At 45.8% G+C, this 19,120-nt stretch overlaps 1 protein-coding gene across 4 annotated transcripts in view; it reads right to left on the bottom strand.

The window, feature by feature from the left end:
• Window positions 1-19,120, bottom strand: part of GMDS (GDP-mannose 4,6-dehydratase) — a 479,365-nt gene that overhangs the window by 383,059 nt on the left and 77,186 nt on the right. For 3 of the 4 annotated variants that reach the window (XR_004352102.1, XM_032648007.1, XM_032648006.1), the window contains exons 2-4: window positions 15,205-15,249; window positions 7,216-7,303; window positions 5,614-5,723 (exon numbers count right to left, since the gene is read on the bottom strand). Coding sequence is in view for 3 of the 4 variants with exons in the window: in XM_032648007.1 (XP_032503898.1) it covers window positions 5,614-5,723; window positions 7,216-7,303; window positions 15,205-15,249 (243 nt within the window). In the remaining variant the exon portion in view is untranslated. The remainder of the gene's footprint in view (window positions 1-5,613; window positions 5,724-7,215; window positions 7,304-15,204; window positions 15,250-19,120) is intronic. The other variant, XM_032648008.1, reaches the window with a different exon arrangement.

The following is a 19,120-nucleotide window of genomic DNA, read 5'->3' as shown; positions in this document are numbered from 1 at the left end:
ACCAATTTCATCTTCATTGGTTTCCTACAGGAAACCAGACCAACTTCCTATTATTTTATTTTCCTTACTTTTAGCATACCATAGCCCACATCAAATTAACTGGAAGTGAGAGTGATAGAAGGCTCTATTCTGCACAAAGAGAGGCCAACACAAACAATGCCTGGTCTAGAAGTCACGAATTCAAAATGAAATGCAACGTGTGCTAATATTAGAGCTTTCTTTCAAACGAGCTCCAAACCAAATAAGAAGAAACATATTTTAATTAACTTCTTACAAACATTCCACTGTCAGAAAGAACTTTTGTTTAAAAAGTACTGTCTATGAATACAATAAAAGCTACAAAGCTGATTAATACAGAGAAATTAATTATAAGGAACAAAATACGTGTTCTCCATCCTAACCCCCTCACGAGCTGCGGGGAGAACAGGTAGGCAGCTGAAGGCCAACACACAGAGCTGTGGAGGGGTGGGCAGGGGCACAGCTACGCCCCCCGAGCCAGCCGCAGTCTGCTGTCACCAGCTGTCCTTCCCAGCCAGCCCCTCCCCACACCCACTCTTTCCACCGCTAAGAACCCATCTGACATCAGACCGCACAGGAAGAGGGGCATGGGACACGGGCTTTCCAAAGACACTCTGACGGTGGCTTGCACTCACACTTCTCCTCAAGAGCGCTAGGAGTACCTGGGAAGTACGCGTTCTCACTGACTACACGCTGCTCGGAAAAAGAGTTCTGAATGTGGAGAATTCTGGTATAAACATGTATCAGATTCTTCTTAGATTCTTTCCACTCTCAGCTTTACAAGCTCACATAGTCATTAGCTGGCAGGGAATTTATACCAAATTCAAAAGCTGATGCATTTAAGGAAGAATGCATTTAAGGCGCATATTACACACAGATAAACAAGAAACCAGAAACATTAGCACAGCGGTTCTCAAACTGAAGCCCCCACACCAGGGTCAGCATCTCCTGGACACATCCTGGGAAAGGAAGACCTCACGAATCAGACAGGCTGCTGGGCAAGGCAGGACTTTCCTAGGAAAGAATCCACTCAATTTACAACCCTTCATAACCCCTGACTTCTACGCCCCTCGCCTTCCAGATAATTCCTCTACCGCATCGCTGAAGTGCTCTCCCTAAAAGCCCCAAACAACCCCCACCCTCACCACAAAGGCCACGACACTGCCTGCTCGTCACTCCCGCGCACGCCTCTGAAGCCCTAGCGCGGCAGACACTACCTCCTGCCTGAACCGCCTGGTCTCTTGGCTCCCTCACCCAATCCCACGCTCCTGCCTCTTTGACCCCACCTCCCTGTCACCCATGACGCCCCTCGCAAATGCTCCCAGGCCCCAAGGCTCCATCTTCATCCACTCCTCTGTTTTCATCTGCTGCCTTGGCTTCGGCCTCTCAAGAACTCCCAGGACTGAACTCCAAATCTCTTTCAAACCTCACAGCATACTTTCAATTGCCTTTGACCTGCATTACCTGAATGTCCTTCAAGTACCGCTGGTAGGACGAGTCCAAGAGGGAGCCTCTCACACACCCCCCAACTCAGCAGTCCCTCCTCGGACACCTGCTTCTAGCACCGGGACCATCAGCCATCTGGCCCCAGTGCCCTGGAGCAGCGCTTCCCTTCCTCCCCAGCCCCATATCTTGTCGGCAGAGGGTCAGCCCTACAGGCCTCCTGTTCCATCCTCCTCATGCCCACTTCGACTGCCACCACCTTCACCCAACAACTTCTTACTCTTCTGAAGCCCCACCTGTAGACTCACCTCTGAATCTATTTGTCTCCTGTTCAAAAACAACACCAGGATGCCCACCCTCACCACTTTCATTCAACGTAAGTCCCATAAGCCACAGCAATCAAAGAAGAAAAAGAAATAAAAGGAATCCGAATTGGAAATGAACAAGTAAAACAATCACTGTCTGCAAATGTCATGGTGCTATACCTAGAAAATCCTAAAGATGCTACCAGAAAACTACCAGAGCTTGTCAATGAATTCAGTGAAGTTGCTGGATACAAAATTACTACACAGAAATCTGTTGCATTTCTGTACACGAACAATGAAGGATCAGAAAGAGAAATTGAGGAAACAACCCCATTTACTATCACACCAAAAAAATACCTAGGAATGAACCTACCTAAGGAGGCAAAAGACCTGTACTCTGAAAACTATATGATAGTGATGAAAGAAACTGAAGACGACACAAACAAATGGAAAGATATACCATGTTCTTGGATTGGAAGAATCAATATTGTCAAAATGGCTATACTACCCAAGGCAATCTACACATTCAATGCAATCCCTATCAAATTACCAATGGCATTTTTCAAAGAACTGAAAAAAATTTTTTTTAATTTGTATGGAAACACAAAAGACCCCGAATAGCCACAGCAATCTTGAGAAACAAGAACAGAACTGGAAGAATCTCATTGAGCAAAAGATGCTAAACATCACTAAATATTAGAGATGCAAACACCCGTCAGAATGACCATCATCAAAACGTCTACAAATAATAAACGCTGGAGAGGATGTGGAGAAAAAGGAACCCTCCTACACTGTCATGGGAATGTAAACTGGTGCAGCCACTATGCAGAACAGTATGGAGGTTCCTTAAAAAACTAAAAAGAGGGTTATCACATGATCCAGCAATCCCACTCCTGGACATATATCCGGAAGAGACAAAAACTCTAATTTGAAAAGATACGTGCAACCCCAATGTTCGCTGCAGCACTATTTACGATAGTCAAGACATGGAATCAACCTTTATCGACAGATAAATGGATAACGAAGATGTGGTACATATATATAATGGAATATCACTTAGCCATAAAAGAGAGAAATAACGCCATCTGCAGCAACATGGATGGTCCTAGAGATTACCATATTAAGTGAAGATGCCCAGACAAAGACAAATATCATATGATATCACTTATATGTGGAATCTAAAAAAATGATACAAATAAACTTATTTACAAAAAAATAGACTCACAGACACAGAAAACAAATTTATGGCTACCAAAGGGGATAGCAGGGCGGCAGGGGGAAAGATAAATTAGGAGTTAGGGATTAACATACACACACTACTATATATAAAATAGATAAACAGGAAGAAACTGCTGTAGAGCACAGGGAACCACATGTCTTACAGTAACCTCTAATGGAAAAGAATCTGGAAAAGAATACATATACAATTGAATCACTTTGCTATACACCTGAAACTAACACAACATTGTAAATTAACTACTTCAATTTAAAAAAATGGCTAATTAAAAAAGAAACACGTAGAGACTGCCCAAACACAGCCCACCTCCCTAGCTGCCCACCTCCCATTTCTCCCACCAGACTTCTTGCTTAGGACCTAGGCAAGACCTAAGCAACCTAGGACACTCATCATGTTGCAAACACATCCCAAGTCTTCTCTCTTCTGACTCTCAGCCTTGTATTGTCAACTCAATTTCAACTACCCGTTCCCACTAACGACGTCTGTAAGCTTCCACCCCAAACCTACTCCCTGACACCATGCACGATCTCGTGGGAGTGAAGTTCTCTCACCCCATCTCTAAAAACCCAAAGACATCAGCGCCAGCCTCTGTCACCCGTGGGAAAGGAGTCCCTCCACGACGGAGGTGGGTTTCACGCATCCCTGGGTCCTCCACTCCACCATGCACGCAAATATCGTTGAAGGGATAAACTACCTTATGAGCCAAAATTCATCTTCGATTAAGCACCATTTCTGCCAATTAACAGGCCTTTAGGCAAAGCTGGCAAAACACAATAAAACCAGGTAAACTTCACATACAGAGCCACTCAGAAGGAATCGGCCCAACCTCCTGTGCTTTCTGTACTCACCACCCTAGGGTAATAACCAGACACGCTCAGCACCACTTCATGTACGGAAAGCGTATCAGACTTTTTGAACCACAGAACGATTTGGAAAAAGGAGAAGACTGACTCACTTAATACTAACACGACAGGGCAAGGCCTTCTACACATAAATCTTTATAAAACTTCCTGCATCTTCCCACTATGCCAGTGTAGGACTTCTAGAGGCGATAAACTGTCTACCGTCACAAAGGAAACGTCTTAATCTAAAGGAAACTGAGTAACAGAGCACTCATTCCAAAGCATTCTGTTTTGCCTGGAGATACCAAGAAGCAGCTAGATAGATGAAAACGTGGGAGATGACTGACTGCCTCAGCCCAGGATACAGTCTCCACGCCTGGAGTGACAGTCACTGCTTCTCTGCGTGAAAGGGGGGACGGCTGCTCAAGGCACGGCACGCAGGAAAGACCCTTTCAGACGGAAAATACATCTAGAATCACTTCGAAAAATAGCCCTATTTTTCTAACCTAAAGCCCCTGACACCTTCCACAGCCCAAAGCTTAAGCCTGGATACAGAACAGAATCTTCGGAGATTAAGAAAGGAAAAAATTACCTTCCAAGACAGCAGAGACAGATAAGAAGTATCATTATTGGCTGATCTGTCGCCATCCTCCAAAGTTACCATCTTAGAGAAAAATGTACTGCGAGGGTTTACGCTCAAATTTTAAATTTGGTATCAACTACAAGACTGAGCTTTCCACTTGCTTCTCTTACTATGTTCTACCTTTGGTTTCATTTGATCCAGTTTCTAATTTCTCCCTTAAACTAGCAGAGATATAAAACAGGCATATCGCTGCCATTCCACCCAAAGTTGGAGATGTGGAGAAACAGCCAATCACCTCAAATGCCTCCTGCAGGAAGAGCGCTGAATTCACTCAGTGAACAGCAAAAACTGCTGCTAGATTTGCTGGTCCTTTTTTTTGGGGGGCAGGGGGCAGGTGCTGTTTTAACTTAGAGTCATTTGCTTTTATTTCTATGCTCCACTAACTATCCTGATTGAGTAAGTATCTAAATAGAACTCATATCATCCCTGGCTTCAGTTCACTCACTAAGTTAGCACTATAATACAGCAACAAAAACTTGAATTAAGCAGATTGCCAGAACCCTGGGGATTGGCTTCTCAGGTTTACTGCGATTTGTTCTAGAAAGAAAAACCAAGGAGAGGTAGATGGACCCCCAGAGAATCTGTCTGAATAAAGGGAGAGAAATCAACATGAGCTGGGTCACACTGAGGCAAGAGGCTAAGAAGAGTCTTTCTTCCAATAACTTTTACTGCTCACAAGAAAACGTTAATTCCATTAATTTTGACATGTTGGCACGCAAAAATACTATTTTCTCATCACTACCAAAAATTAATACTAAAATAGAAGTTTCATTGACTTAATTTTCCAACATTTGAACAAAACACTTCATTCACAACGTGAGTTGAAATGGCAGAAAATACATCCAAGTGAGGTTCGTGACTGTAAGATCAACCCCAAATAAATAAATACTTTTACTCTAATGTCGGCAGTAAGATTTTACTACATTGTTCAATAACAGAAAATACACTTTAAAAAAATGTATTAGCATTTCTATAAGGACTCATTAATACCCAAACTAATACCAAGAATCAAACTCGAGGACCAGGATTAGTGGCTGCCGTACTGTGTGAAGAAGCAACGGACAAGGGTAAAATACAGAACTCAGGAACACAGCCAGAGGAACCACGATAAGGAAAACGGCTCACCTTGACGTGGCTCTGGGCTCCGAGGTTGTAGATCTCGGTCGGCTTCACTTCATTGATGATCTTTACGAGGCAGGTACTGTCGGTGAGGTCACCATAGTGCAGTTTCATGTCTTTAGGATTGAAACACATACCATTAGATAGAAGGAAACAACGTAGGCCCAATTTTTTAACACAGCAACACTGAAATGTATATCCTGAAAGTCTGAAAACCAGATTGGTTCTGGAGTAGCAGTCTGTAACTGTCATCTGTAAAGAAACTAAATAGTAGAAAGAGATTCCCATTTGTTGCTATGTCTATAAAGGATTTGTAAAAACTCAGATGAGCTTTTTAAAAAAACATAATATCATGACAGATGTTACACAATCAGCGTATCTTACGGCGCCCTGGTGGCTGTAAGACATGTCACATGAGATTCAGACAAAGAAAATCTGGAAATAATGCGTATACCCTCGAACGAAACATGTTAACACGTTGACAGTAGTGAAGACAGCTCTACTCAGATACTTGTACGTAGCGATTTTTCAGTCCTTCGTAAACATCAGTCCTTAAACCATCCATGACGTGCCTGACGTATACATAACTGACTAAAGGACAGCTAGCTTGTTCTGACCCCAGATCTAAGCAGATCCTCACACTGACTTCACTAGTGTAAGAAGGTGACACAGGCAGACGGGCATCCTGCTAACTGGATACTTTCATTAACTTTACATAATACTGACCTACGTCTAGGTCCAATGGCAGTACCATTCTACACTTTGCACAAAATGATGATAATTTTCACGGAGGATTCACTGACTAACCTAAATATTAAGGTGGAAAGTGTACTAGTAGGTCATCTTCCTGATGACATCACTACCTGTACAACTAGCCCAAACCTTCCAATGTTCAGGGCCCTGAGGTGAATACAAGCCACCTGGATCACCCCTGCTGGCGGGAAACACCCTGTGTCCTCGTCCCAGCTCTGTCTTTCGCGTGTTATGGAAGCTTGATAAAGTCACACCCTCTCTCTGCTTCCATCTGTAATATGGTCTCATTCACAACCTCAGGAACTGCTGTCAAGGTCAAATGAGAAAACACGGCAACCGTGTGATGTACTCCCTGCAATTGTGTTACCAAAAATAACAAACGACTGCAAATACTGACAACCGCCTGTAAAGCAATTTAAATATATTTTTGACTGCCATCTGCTTTTGGACCTGTCTTCACCAATTATTTCTAAAATTAAATAAATGCACAAAGACTGCTTGACTTGATTAAATGAGACCAAACGTGAAAAGCAGAGGAGGGCTCTGAGTGTGGAGCTGATCTGACTCGAGGGCACAGGTACACCTGGAGACGGGTGATCAAAGGCTTGTCTGCTCTGGCCTCTCGAGCAGCCTCACCTGATGGCACCCTCGTGACGGCCTAACCGCGGTGACACCATGGCCCAGGGCAGCAGGCAGTGAAGGGCTTTCAAAGCGTGCGGATAGCATTCAGTGCAGGTAACTCATGGGTAAATAACTGCGATTTGATGGGCTTTGAGAAAAATGACATTTGAAAACACCTTATCATAATATAGGAAGTTACACAGAAAGAGCGTTTAGAGAAAGAAAATGACTTACTTCCTTCAATATGAGCCTGGGGGTTCTTATACAGATGTTCAATTCGACCAGTATTGAATGAGCTGGATCGCCGCACAATTCCATGGACCTGCATTTTTATCGTGTGCAAGGATAAGAATAAGTTATAAATATGCAGTGAGGATCCGTAAGCAACGTTATTCTGCTGATGTTCAGCTTCGTGAAAAATCATATAACTGTCATTTAAAGACCTTATTTTAAATAAGCAGGAGTTCTGCGGCTCACTCTCCCCCCACCCCGCCCCCGCCCACTGGCAGCTCCCTCCATCCCTCTCCAGTGTTTCTACTGCCAATCCCGACGAAAGTAATTAGATAATGACGTGACTTCACAGTGAGTGCTTAGCTGTAGATACTCAAATGTCTCCTTTTCCAAACACACACACACTTACGGTCCTACTGCTGACAAAAATATCTCTTCAATTTGAAACCGAAGACAGACCAGGCGGGGCCGTATCGGTCACACAGCCTGGACCGCTCTTCAACCCAGAGCACGAGGAGAGGGCTCTGATGCCTCCAGCCCTGCCCAGTGCCCTCCGAGCTTTGCATCTGGCACCGATTCTTTAAATAAATACGTATCTGGGTCCACAAGAGAATCAGGGAGCCGTTGCTTTTACGCAGCTGTGTGGAAAAGCTAAGAAAGCTAAATAGCATAGGTCAGGGCCGAGACTTACGTCCTATGAGATTTAAGGCACGAAGGAAACTCAAATGAAGGGAGGATTTTTTTTTAATTTTTATCTTTGACTTAACCATGACAAGTGTGAGGGGAAAAAGTCACTGGAACCAGAACACATACCTGTCCGATGCTGAAGAAAAGACTATTTGTGTGTGATACATTAGAGACATTGTTCAGGACCTGGTCTCACTCCCTTCTTTGTGCTGCCAGTGCTAATACCAGCTTATGTCACCGGCTGCCCACGTCCCCATGCTGCTGGTGGCAGTTTTAGTCCTGCTCTCATTTTAGAAGCGTTCCTCCTAAGGCTGGGTAGTTTCATTTGCAGCTGAATACACTTCTATATTTTAACTCAATCGTTTTCTGTCTATTTCGAACAAAAACTAATCCTTGGCATGACTCAAATATTCCAAGTGCAGGGGGGAAATTATAAGCACATTAAGACTTTCTTTCAAATAGAAAGAAATGTCATCGTCACTTTACATGGCATACATGAGAAACTGACTTCTGCAAAGGATACAACACACCCACAATTAATAATTCTGTTGGGTAGATACTTTAGCCAAAGAGCTAAAACCACATTATTTTCCAAAAGAACTAAACCGAAGACAATTTTGTAAACATGAAAATATTTTAAGACAGGAACATCACAAACTTGGTTGACATTTCGGGAGGCAAACAGTAAAATCTAGGAAACATTAAATTGCAATTTGGGTTTACGTATCCATTACGTAATTTAAAAGTAGAGAGACTAATACTTACATTAAGCTTAGAATTAATTCAACTTCATGATCTCCAGTTTTTCAAGTTGTTAATTATAAAGTTCAACTACTCTGTAAACTTAATAAACTTTGTTTAATAAAAACCAAGTTCACATATACACCTATACATATCAAAACTGGTGTTTACCACCAAAGTTATTTCTGAAATACGGAGATCTCAGATGTAAGCTGAGCTTGATTTCATTGGATAGAGAGGAATTCATATGTTCTAAAAACAGATAATTTAGCTTTGACAATGAAAAAAATAATAATATGATTTAGTCTATTTTTTTTCTCTTGATTGCTGGCTTCTGGATAAGTCACATATCCCAACAGCCCAAAACAAAGAGAAATGCTATATACATATACATTTTATATCAACATAAAGGACTGATAAAAATATTCAATGACATTGATGGATGCAGTATGAAAATCAGACAATTACCCAAAGCCACAGCAAATAAATAACATAGGACTTTACTGTCACACTTATAACCAAACACATTAAGCACTAGTTTTGGGTCTTTTTTTTAATACAAAAAAAAAAAAAAAATCTGTGTTTTAATTTCACCTCACTTCCAACTTTTGGTATGTGTATACAGGGAAAGAAAGACCTGCCAAATACTTAATCCATGACAGCAAGTATTATTCTAAGAACTAATGAAAGCTGAGTCTGTCTACTTCTGAGACAGGTGAAATACAAACTTTAAGACAAGCCAAAATGTGTGCAAACTGGATGATCTAGTTAAGAATGTGAGATTAGCAGCTTTTTCTTTACAGAAGGAAGGTAGGCAGGATTTTTTGTTTGTTTTTATAAGGATTTTTGGAGAAAAAGAAACGAGTTAGGAAACCAAAGTGAAAAGATAAATGAGCTAAATTTGATTCCTGATAAAATTAATTAAAATCGTTATTAAATTATAGCAGTTCAAAAACAAAATTTCTGAAAAACTAAGGTGTTAAACAGAAGTGAGCATTTTTGACAAAAAAATTTCAAGTTCCACTTAACTAAGTGATGAAAAGGAAAATTTCAAGTTCTCACGATGTCAGAACAAAGTTGGTTTGACTTCAAAACCCAGAGTCAAATTAGGCAGTATAAATGCACAGAAATGCTGACTGATGGATTGATTGATTACAGTCAAGAAAACAGAAAATTATTACCCCCGGATTTTAAATTCTTCAGTGTCTAGATTTCTCTTGGAGGCAAGGATGCCTCCCAGGGATGTTTAATGCAACCTGCTTCTGAAAAGTCTAGATGACGTCGGTCACGTCAGCACACACATGGCAGTGACCGTGCACAGACACTGTTCTCTGTGGACATTAAATCACTGAACCTTCACAACCACCTTCGTACCGTGACTCCCATCTTACAGGTGAGGACGCTGCCTGAGACCACAACACCAGCACGTGGTTCTGTTAAAGGTGGACGTAGCCCATCGTGCCAACACTCAGTATGGTTTCAGAGCGAAAGCCACAAAAAGCTTTGACTTTTTTGCACCCAGGCTTCTATCAATAGGATTACCAACAACTCAGAAAAAAGGATCCACAGATCAAGAACGGAAGCACGGGAACTCCAGTTCTAACAAACAGTCTCCCAGGGATGACTGCACAGTCCGTACACCCCATTTCTTTTCTGCTCTCCTGAGGCCCCCTGGTTACAGTTCCTCTCCTGGAAGGGAAACCCACGATTTACCTATTCTCTAATTTTACATTCTGATTTGCTGTGTTGTCATTGTTACCAAGTTAATTAATATAGATTTCTCACATATTCCCAGATACATTCTAGCTTTTAAAGGGTTTGACTTTGTCTTTCATTTTTCTGGTTTCTCTTTGTATTTTGCACAAAATAAGTACAAAAGTATATTGTTGGCTTATCTGCTAGCAGTGATGCTAGGAAGGCACCTGAAACCAGAGGCACCTTCACAGGAAGCTTCACTCCTGTGGTTTTCCTCTGTCCCTGGCGACGGGAAGGAGCACGTACAGAGCCGGGACCCGGGCAACGTCACACGCCCGCCCTTTCCTGATGCCAAGTAACAGACTGGACCGAGGGCCTCCTACAAAATCTGTGTCCCTCGGCCGGTCAGCACCAAGCAGTGTGCCACCCGCCTGTCCTGTAAGACTAAGCTCCACAGGCCCACAGAGCTCCTCTGGACTGCTGTCCACGTGCGTCTCACCTGACCTCGATGGCGACCTTGGGGACACGTGCACTCATCATCTAAGTCTCCGAGAGGCCACGGAGCCAGCAAGTGGCGGGAAAGGATAAGGACGCAGTCCAGCACCCAGCTCAGGGGCTGCCTCGCCACCGCGAGCTGGATGGCCTCGCTCACCTCCCTGCTCTGAGCGGCCTGACACGGTACAAAGGAGAATTACCCTCTGCATTTCAACAATGTGTAGAATTAAATCCATAAAGCCATAAAGATGGTTTTCTATAAACGCTGAGAATTCTTGGCTCTCCTCATCATGAGATGATACCTACAGACATTCTATAAATAATGAACACATGTTAGATCCATTCTCTTTATCTTTATGCCCCACCCCCATGTTTAATCTGGAGCAAAATTCAAGAACCAGCAGCGTTAAAGACTTTAAACCTGGAAAGGGTCTCCCTTCTCAGTGAGGAGTGGCCCGGGATGAAGCACTCCATCTTTTTCACGTTACACTGTTCATTCAGTACATGATCACACGGGACCTCCCTGACGGGCCAGTGGTTAAGGCTCTGTGCTCCCCATGCAGGGGGCAAGGGTCCGATCCCTGGTCAGGGAGCTAAGGTCCCGCATGTCGCATGGCACGGCCGAAAAATGAAGTAGTCCTATGCCTTGACGTGGAATGACGTTCATAATATATCGTGAATTGAAAAAAGAAGAACATGATCAGATGCACGGATTTCAGAGGACACATTAGGTGACCAGGCCCCGCAGCTTCAGAAATCTAAGGTGTGTGGTCAGACGAGGTATTTAAGCATAACTAGTTAATCTATAACATATGAGACTCCCTTTCAAGGCATACACAAACATCTCCCTCTGCTTCAAGGTTAGTCAGGCTTTTCGTACCTTTACTTTGCCGCTTTGACTAACTGCACTACGTCACCTCCACGCACAGGCGTGTGTTCACCTTCGCTGCCCCATCGTCACTCCCCAGCCAACCTGGCTCTGCTCCTCAAGCTGCTTCCCTCCAGCTGACTGTCCACGGGGTCCACGCCCCCCACCCCACCCCGTGCTCATCACGAAGGCCAGGGAAGCCTGCCCCTTTCTTATGCAGGAAGATCTCAGCCTCAGGGTCAAGCCTGCCCTCAGAATCTGCAGCTCTTCCTCCTAGTGTTCATTTGTTCCCAGCGACACTTCGCTACCCCAAAGTATGTTGTTTTCAGTTATTTCTGGTCCACAAAGACTAGATCCAAAATAATATGAGAGCTCAGGGAACCAAGGTACCCCAAATTAAGATACCTTAAGAAATGCTGTTCAGCTTCACTTTGGCATTAAAAGAGCTCATTTGAACCTCTAGTTGCAGTGGTTCTCACACCATAGGACCCAGGAAAGCAGCCACCGCGACAGCTGGGGGCTGTGAGAAAGGCCGGTCTAAGGCCCCGGACTCAGCCGCCTCGTCTTCGGTGGGGCCCGGGCGGCTCTGAGGCTGAACGCTGGGAACCCCTGACTCAGAAGGAGGTGCTCGCCCAGAATTGCTGACGTTGGCCCTCTGGGTTCAGGTGTGGACAGGGGCGTCCCCTCTCATCTCACGGGAGGCAATTTTCTAACCCTGTTATTTATTTTGCTCGTGTTCTGGAGCAACCAGGGGCTGCTGGTGGTAATTCTGGAATTTGTGCAACGCAGCCTCTTCGAAAAATCACTCTCACATCTACTTTGACCTAAACACCAAAAGATAAAAGCCTGTGCTATCATCAGATCCCAGTTAATAAACTGACCCTCCAATTACATCAATCTCTTAAAAGTGAAGACAGCAGCCTAGGAAAACTGAAGACAGGACAGATGAACACCCTCTCACGGCCCCCATTCCTACAAAACTCACACTCCCCTGTGCTCCAAGGAGGAATCACTTCCGGTCATGCCATGCAGCTCCGAACCTTCCACCTGTACTGCAGGGAGTATTTCCTTCTGCCCTCTCCTCTCTTGCCAATCACTGTTTCAATGACTCATCTCTCCCACAAACTGTGATTTGCCGAGTGGGCCTTCTATGGTATTTATCAGAATCCAGCCTGCTCTTACAGTTTCAGATGCCAGCGGAAGAAAACACCCGGAGCGCACCTGGCTGGCCTAGATTCTGATTCATTCCTGAGTCTCTGGTCCACTCAGGAGCACGACGACCCGTCTTCAGGGGTCCAGCGATTCCTGAACAGGCCGTCTACGTGGAGCTCTGCCTCCTTGGCACGCCATCCTCCGGGCCCTTCCCAGGAACACTAACATCGCCATCCTGACGCCCGAGGAAGCTGACCGCCTACCGCGTCCCCAATCCTCCTGGGCGCCTCACACCTCCTCGCCGGCTCCCTCTCCCTTGGGGCCGGCCACATCCGCATCCGATGCCTCAGTGCCCCGCGTCCACTTCGGAAGTGCATCTCGGGACCCACCCAGCTTGAGCACTCCTGCTGACACACTGCCTCTCTCTTCCCGAGCTGCGGGGACTGTGGGGGGCTCAGGACGCACCAGCCAGGGCATGGTGCCTGGGCACACTGCATATTTTAAGCTGAACGAGTCTGCGAAAATGACAGAAGCGCGAAGGTCACCCTGACTTTCCCCCCACCCTTCTCCCCTGAAGCAGCTAGGTGGGAGGTGCCCTCCCCACACCTGGAGGAAAGGAGCATCTTCACGTCCCAAGACAAGGGGATGCTGGGAAGAATCCCACCCAACAGACCTGGCTGAGCCACGCCCAGTCCTACACTTACTGCAGACCCCCGGACCTCATTTCTCCACCGCTGTCCCTCCTCACCTAACCTAACACACAAGTACTCGGGCTTACCCACCTCTTCGGATCCTCATTTTCTCAGAAAGTCTCCCATGTCACAGAAAACTTACATTAAATACATCTGTATGCTTTCAGTTTAATTTTCAGACCCAGCCAGGGACCCTTAAGAGGGTCGAGGAAAATGTTCTCCTCCTCTACACTAAACTAACAAAGACAAATAAACAGGAGAAACTTCTGCTATTTTTTCAAACTCCGTCAGCTTAAAATATTCACATGCCAAGGGGCCATGTTTGGGGGTAAGGTGTCCTGACCCATCACCATTACTCAGGTAGCTCCTTCTCTTGGCTCAGTCGGTACACAGCCAAATCACTCACCCCGCTCCAGCCACCAAACGACTCTTAGCCTGTCCCAACATCTGAAACAAGATAAGTACGTCTCTCACAAACCTTTCCTTTTAGAATTATTAAAGCATCAAGTTAGTCCAGCCTGAATATCAGTCTTCACCTAAAACCAATACTTCTATTCTACACATAACTCTAAAATCCTCTGCCCTGCAGCATATGAACTGATTGCTCAATTATTATAGGAATCTATGTATATGGACATATGTGTTCATGCCTATTTCCATAGTTACATTTGCCTTTTTTTGATATCATTACAAGATGTAGAAGTAGCCATTATTAGATAAAGGCACAGAAGGTCTAATCATATCTGCTATTAATCAAAGTCTAAAAGTCAAAGTTCACAGAAAAGATTATGCATTACAGTAAGAAAACTAGGCTCCTTTCCTTCAAATCCTGTTGGTGCTTAAATGCCAAATTCCTTGCTATTGTTTTTGCATTTGTCCACGGTGCGCATTTTTTAAACAATGTACCTGCGACTGGAAAAAACATGGCGTCCAAAATTATTAAGGTAAACACCCCCCAAATCAGGCCAGAGAACATGTGCCACTGCGTAGGCTTCTGTCTTCTGAGGAGCACAGAGATTTCTAGAGATGTGCACATCCGAAAACAGTTCTTATAAAGTGTAAGATGTACATGCTAAGATACATCCAGTTAATATGTAAAACCCTTGTTTCTTTCAAGGAAAGCAGAAAACGTGTAAGGAGGAGGACGAGAAGGATAAAAGGACGACAAGGGCAAGAGCAGCGAACGCAGAAGCTCCAGCTTCCACGAAGTACTGGCTGCCGACTGGAAAGCAAGCATCTCCAAGTGTCAACTTTGCACTCAGGCTTGCCAGGGATCAGCTTAGTTTTTACTGCTCTGTGCAATTTCCGAATTAAGTGACTTCGCCGTGAGTGGGACTTTTTTATGTAACGCATGACATCATAAATTAACCCTAAGGACGGTACAGCGTTCAGCCCACCTGGTTGCTGGTTTAGCTGAGAACGCGGGAAGCGTGCAAAGCAGGGAAACAGCAAGAATGGGGGGCGGGGGGCTGCCAGCGCGCCAGCAGATAAACAGCACAATGAGCTGGCGCTGTGACCAGCCAAGAGGCACATTCTTCCCCTGATTTGGACTTGTTATCAGAGCTTCCGTGGAAACACACACAGAAGGACAGCAGAGAGGAAGCGGGAGGCCACGGTGTCCGCGGTATCCCGTCGGCCTGTGCCTGCTCATAGGGGACTCACCTCGTAGCCCTTCTCCAGCAGGAACTCGGCCAAGTAGGAGCCGTCCTGGAAGACAAGGAACATCAACAACGGTCAGACCCATCGTGGCCAAGACCAAGGGTTTTGAAAACAGCATTCAGAGGCTCTAGGAACTTAAATAAGGCTCATGACAACCGACATGAAAATAATACAGACAACATCCGACATACACACGGAGTGGTGCTGTGCTGTCCACTAAGCCTCCCATAGACGGGCGTTCGTCTGTGCCCACGGGAGCGTGGGAAGGCGTTGGCATCACCACGTGCACAGGGAAAGAAACTGAAATCCAGGGACACATGGGGGCAACAGGGAGAACAGGAAGCTTCAAAAGCTGATGGATCTGCTTTAGGTTTTGCCGCTTACTAGCCCTGTGAAACACGCAACACATGTGCGGCCAAGCAGAAGGGCTTGGTGCTCCTGGGACATAAAACAGGAATCTATTTCTGGGGGTGCTGTACAGAAGGAGACGCTGGAGCAGGGATGAGACAGGAGCTGCGGGGCCTGGGGAGAGGGCAGGGTGAGTGCGGGGAGGAGGCTGAGAGCACGGCGGTGTTGACGCCACTGGAAAGAGCTACCACGGGGAGAGGAGGAGGTGTGGGCCCTCAGGGGAGGCCCTCCCGGCACTGGTGGCCTTGGCTTCGAGCCCAAGGGTCTGGAAAGTCACCTCAGAAAGGGTCTGGGGTTTGAAGGTGGGGTGGGGGCGGGCCGTAGACACGATGGCGCTGGTGTTAGCCCTGAATACACGTGCAGGCGCACGCACACGCGGAGTTCGGTAAAAGCGAGGTGCTTACTTTTTATGAAATGATGGGAACTTCATTTGTGCGCATCTTAAATCATGCAGTTAATCTCTACGTTAAGATGACGGTGTCTGACTAAACACAGAGATTCGCAGCTCATTTTTTAAAATTCTTTAAAAATGTCTAGGTGAGGGTGGAGGTTCTAGGTAAAATACCTCATGCGTCACTTTTAGGGAAAGAAAGTATGAGAGCCATCTAATTAAACTGTTAAGAGGCCACAAGGCACAAAATCAGGGTTCTAGAGATACGGTAGAACATCACCAGCCCTGCTCAGAAAATGAGCTGGGTGGATATTTCACAATCAATCCTGTAACTGCCCTTCTGCTTTCAGCCTGGGCAAGTCCCCTCTATCCCATCCAGACTTAACATAAAAATGAGAGGCTCCAACTACTGGAAACTTGTGTGCTCAAAACTGGTTGGGAATATTTGGATTTTCTTTGGTTTCCTCAGTTTGTAAAAGCTTAAAATATCCCTTTGAGCTTCAAAAGTTCCTACCAGATATTCCAGGAAAAAGAAAAATAAAGCAGGTTTTATTCCTATCATTGCTTGACTTAGAGCTGGAACTGGAGACACTCTACGGGTCCTGAAAATGAGAGGGCTGCCGCGAGGGCGCTTGCTGCATTAACGCAGAAGTCACGCGTGAATTCAGGCAGGATGACAAGGCGAGGGCGACGAGGGATACATTTTGTGGTTCATTAAAACCCCCGTCAAATTTTCTTCTGACTTGTTGACATAAATATTCTGGTTTACAGACTCATGTGGAGAAGAAGAGAAATGGTCTGGCACATTCCTTTTCCTCTCAATCTTAGGATATATGCACAATCGTGTGGTTTTACACACCCAACACGCAAAGTGAGCCAGATAAGAGAGCTGAACAATTCACACCCCGACAAGCCGGGTCTACAGGACCGCCAGAAACTTGAGGATAATCAATAGTCTTATACTCTGAGAACAGCTTAAAAAAAGCATTTACAACAATAAGAATTTTACAGTAGGTCGGACAGCCCTAGAAAGTACATTTTGTTTTGCTCTTGGTGGTGGTGGTGTCATTTTGAAGCAGGCAACACTGCACTTTTCACAGTTTTACTTTTTCTCTTGGAATAAAAAGTTAAAATGCTCTGTGCTCCACCACGGTTGCCGAGAATGTTTAAAAACAAAAAGGCAGAGGTGAGACCGCGGGGAGGGGCTGTGACTATTCAGAGGCTGATGTGAAACAGGCCTGCCCAGGGCTGAGCCCTGTCAATAGGTCTTGCTCTTCTCACCCAGGCCCTCCTCAAACTTTCCAGCCAGGCTGGAACATTCTGCCCCAGCAGTGGCACCTGCTTCCTCCTCACTTCCTTGCCAGGTCTCCCAAGTGATAGGGCCGGCCGCACAATGTGGGAACCGCGGCAGCGCGAGGCCCCTGGCCCCCCTGCCCCCGGCCCCCAGACCCCTGCACCGAAGCCCCTCTAGGAGAACGGGCCGGTCGCACAGCACCTCCCCCAGATGGAAAACCACAACGTCACGGCAACTGAGAGCCACAGCCAACACGACATCTGACTCTCGACTCCTGGAACCCGAGGAGCTGACGGCCTAAATGTCCGACTCACGACGAACACAACTCATTTGGGACCGACTCCAGCCTGGGCTCATGCCTCGTGACAGGAGACGCTTTCACTGGAGAGCCAGCACCCCAACCGGGACTCTTTTCAATTCGGTTTTGCACATGGTTATGAAGACAGTCTCCATCTCACATTAAACGTTGTACAGTTGGAAGTAAGCACCACAGCTTCAACATTTTCAAGACACAGAAATATTTTCTGTCTTATTCTTCCAGGAACTCACCGGGAAGGCAGGCAGCCCCTTGGCACGGGAGTTAGGGAGGCCCGTGGAGGTTAGGGGCCCGCCTGGTGGCACCCACGAGAGGGGAAGCCAGGACTAGAACCCGGGGCTCCCACGACAGTGCCCTGGGAAACCACTTCCTCCACCTGGGGCCCACCAGCGCGTGTCAGAGCCCAACAAAGCAATAAAAAGACCATAACAGACTCATTTTTAAACCAAATTGATTTAGTCACTTTGCATGACAGGGTATCTTACAGATTAAACAGTCCTTCTAGTTTTAACCAAGTGACCCAAATGCAGAATAAGGTCCTGTAACTTTAGGACAGCCCAGAGCTCGGGGGGGAGGCAGGACACAGGGCCGGGGCCTTCTCCAGCCTCATATGGGCACCACTGCCTCTTGGAAGTAGTGTCTGGAGGTGGACTTGGGATGTAGGTTTCAGGCTGTCGAGCCAGGCGGCAGGACCACTGCCAAGGGTCCCAAACGGGAGGATTCCGGCGTGCCTGGTGCCTGCAGCCCCCGTCCTTGTGCTTCACCTTTCATGTAATGTTCCAGATACACTCCTATACAATTCATAGTAATTCCAGAAGTTGAATCCTATCTTGACTATAAGATAAAAATTACCTAAAATTTCACATCTATAAAAAGCTGAAGGGAGTGCAGAAAGTTTCCCCCTTCTCCCGAAGGCCACAGAAGGCTGAAACAGCCCTGACCGAGCCTCGTACCCACGCATGTCCACACACGTATGGCCTCATACCCACCCATGTCCACACACGTATGGCCTCATACCCACCCATGTCCTCAAACGTATGGCCACCTACCTTCCTGCAGAGAGGAGAGAGCATTCCTCTTCTCTCTCCAAACATGGATTCACTTCTAGCCCACAGGACAAGTGAAAAGGACAGCTTCTCAGATGCAACTTGAGAACCCAGCCCCTCTGAGCTGTGCCTAAATCAGACTACGTTTCTGCCGAAGCACCACTGGGCAGCTTCTTTGAAGAGGGTAAGATAATGAGCAGTGCTGGGCTGAAGAAACCAGGCCTCTAGTAAAATGAATTCCCTTGTTTAGATCACCTCAAGCACTGGGAAGTACAATACCACCCCTGTAAGGAGAGAAAGCACTCGTCCACACTGCCTGCCACACGCTGTAAGTCTATGCGCCCTAATTACTCTAAAATAAGCATTTTCACCTAATTGCAATTACAATATCAAAGTAATCTGTACCTCCAATGAGATAAGTACAGACACCTCAAAGATCAACAGAAGATGCTGCTTTGAATTAG

Source organism: Phocoena sinus, chromosome 11 (genome assembly GCF_008692025.1).
Source record: "Phocoena sinus isolate mPhoSin1 chromosome 11, mPhoSin1.pri, whole genome shotgun sequence".
NCBI lineage: Eukaryota > Metazoa > Chordata > Mammalia > Artiodactyla > Phocoenidae > Phocoena > Phocoena sinus.
This window is presented reverse-complemented; position numbering and strand designations above follow the sequence as displayed.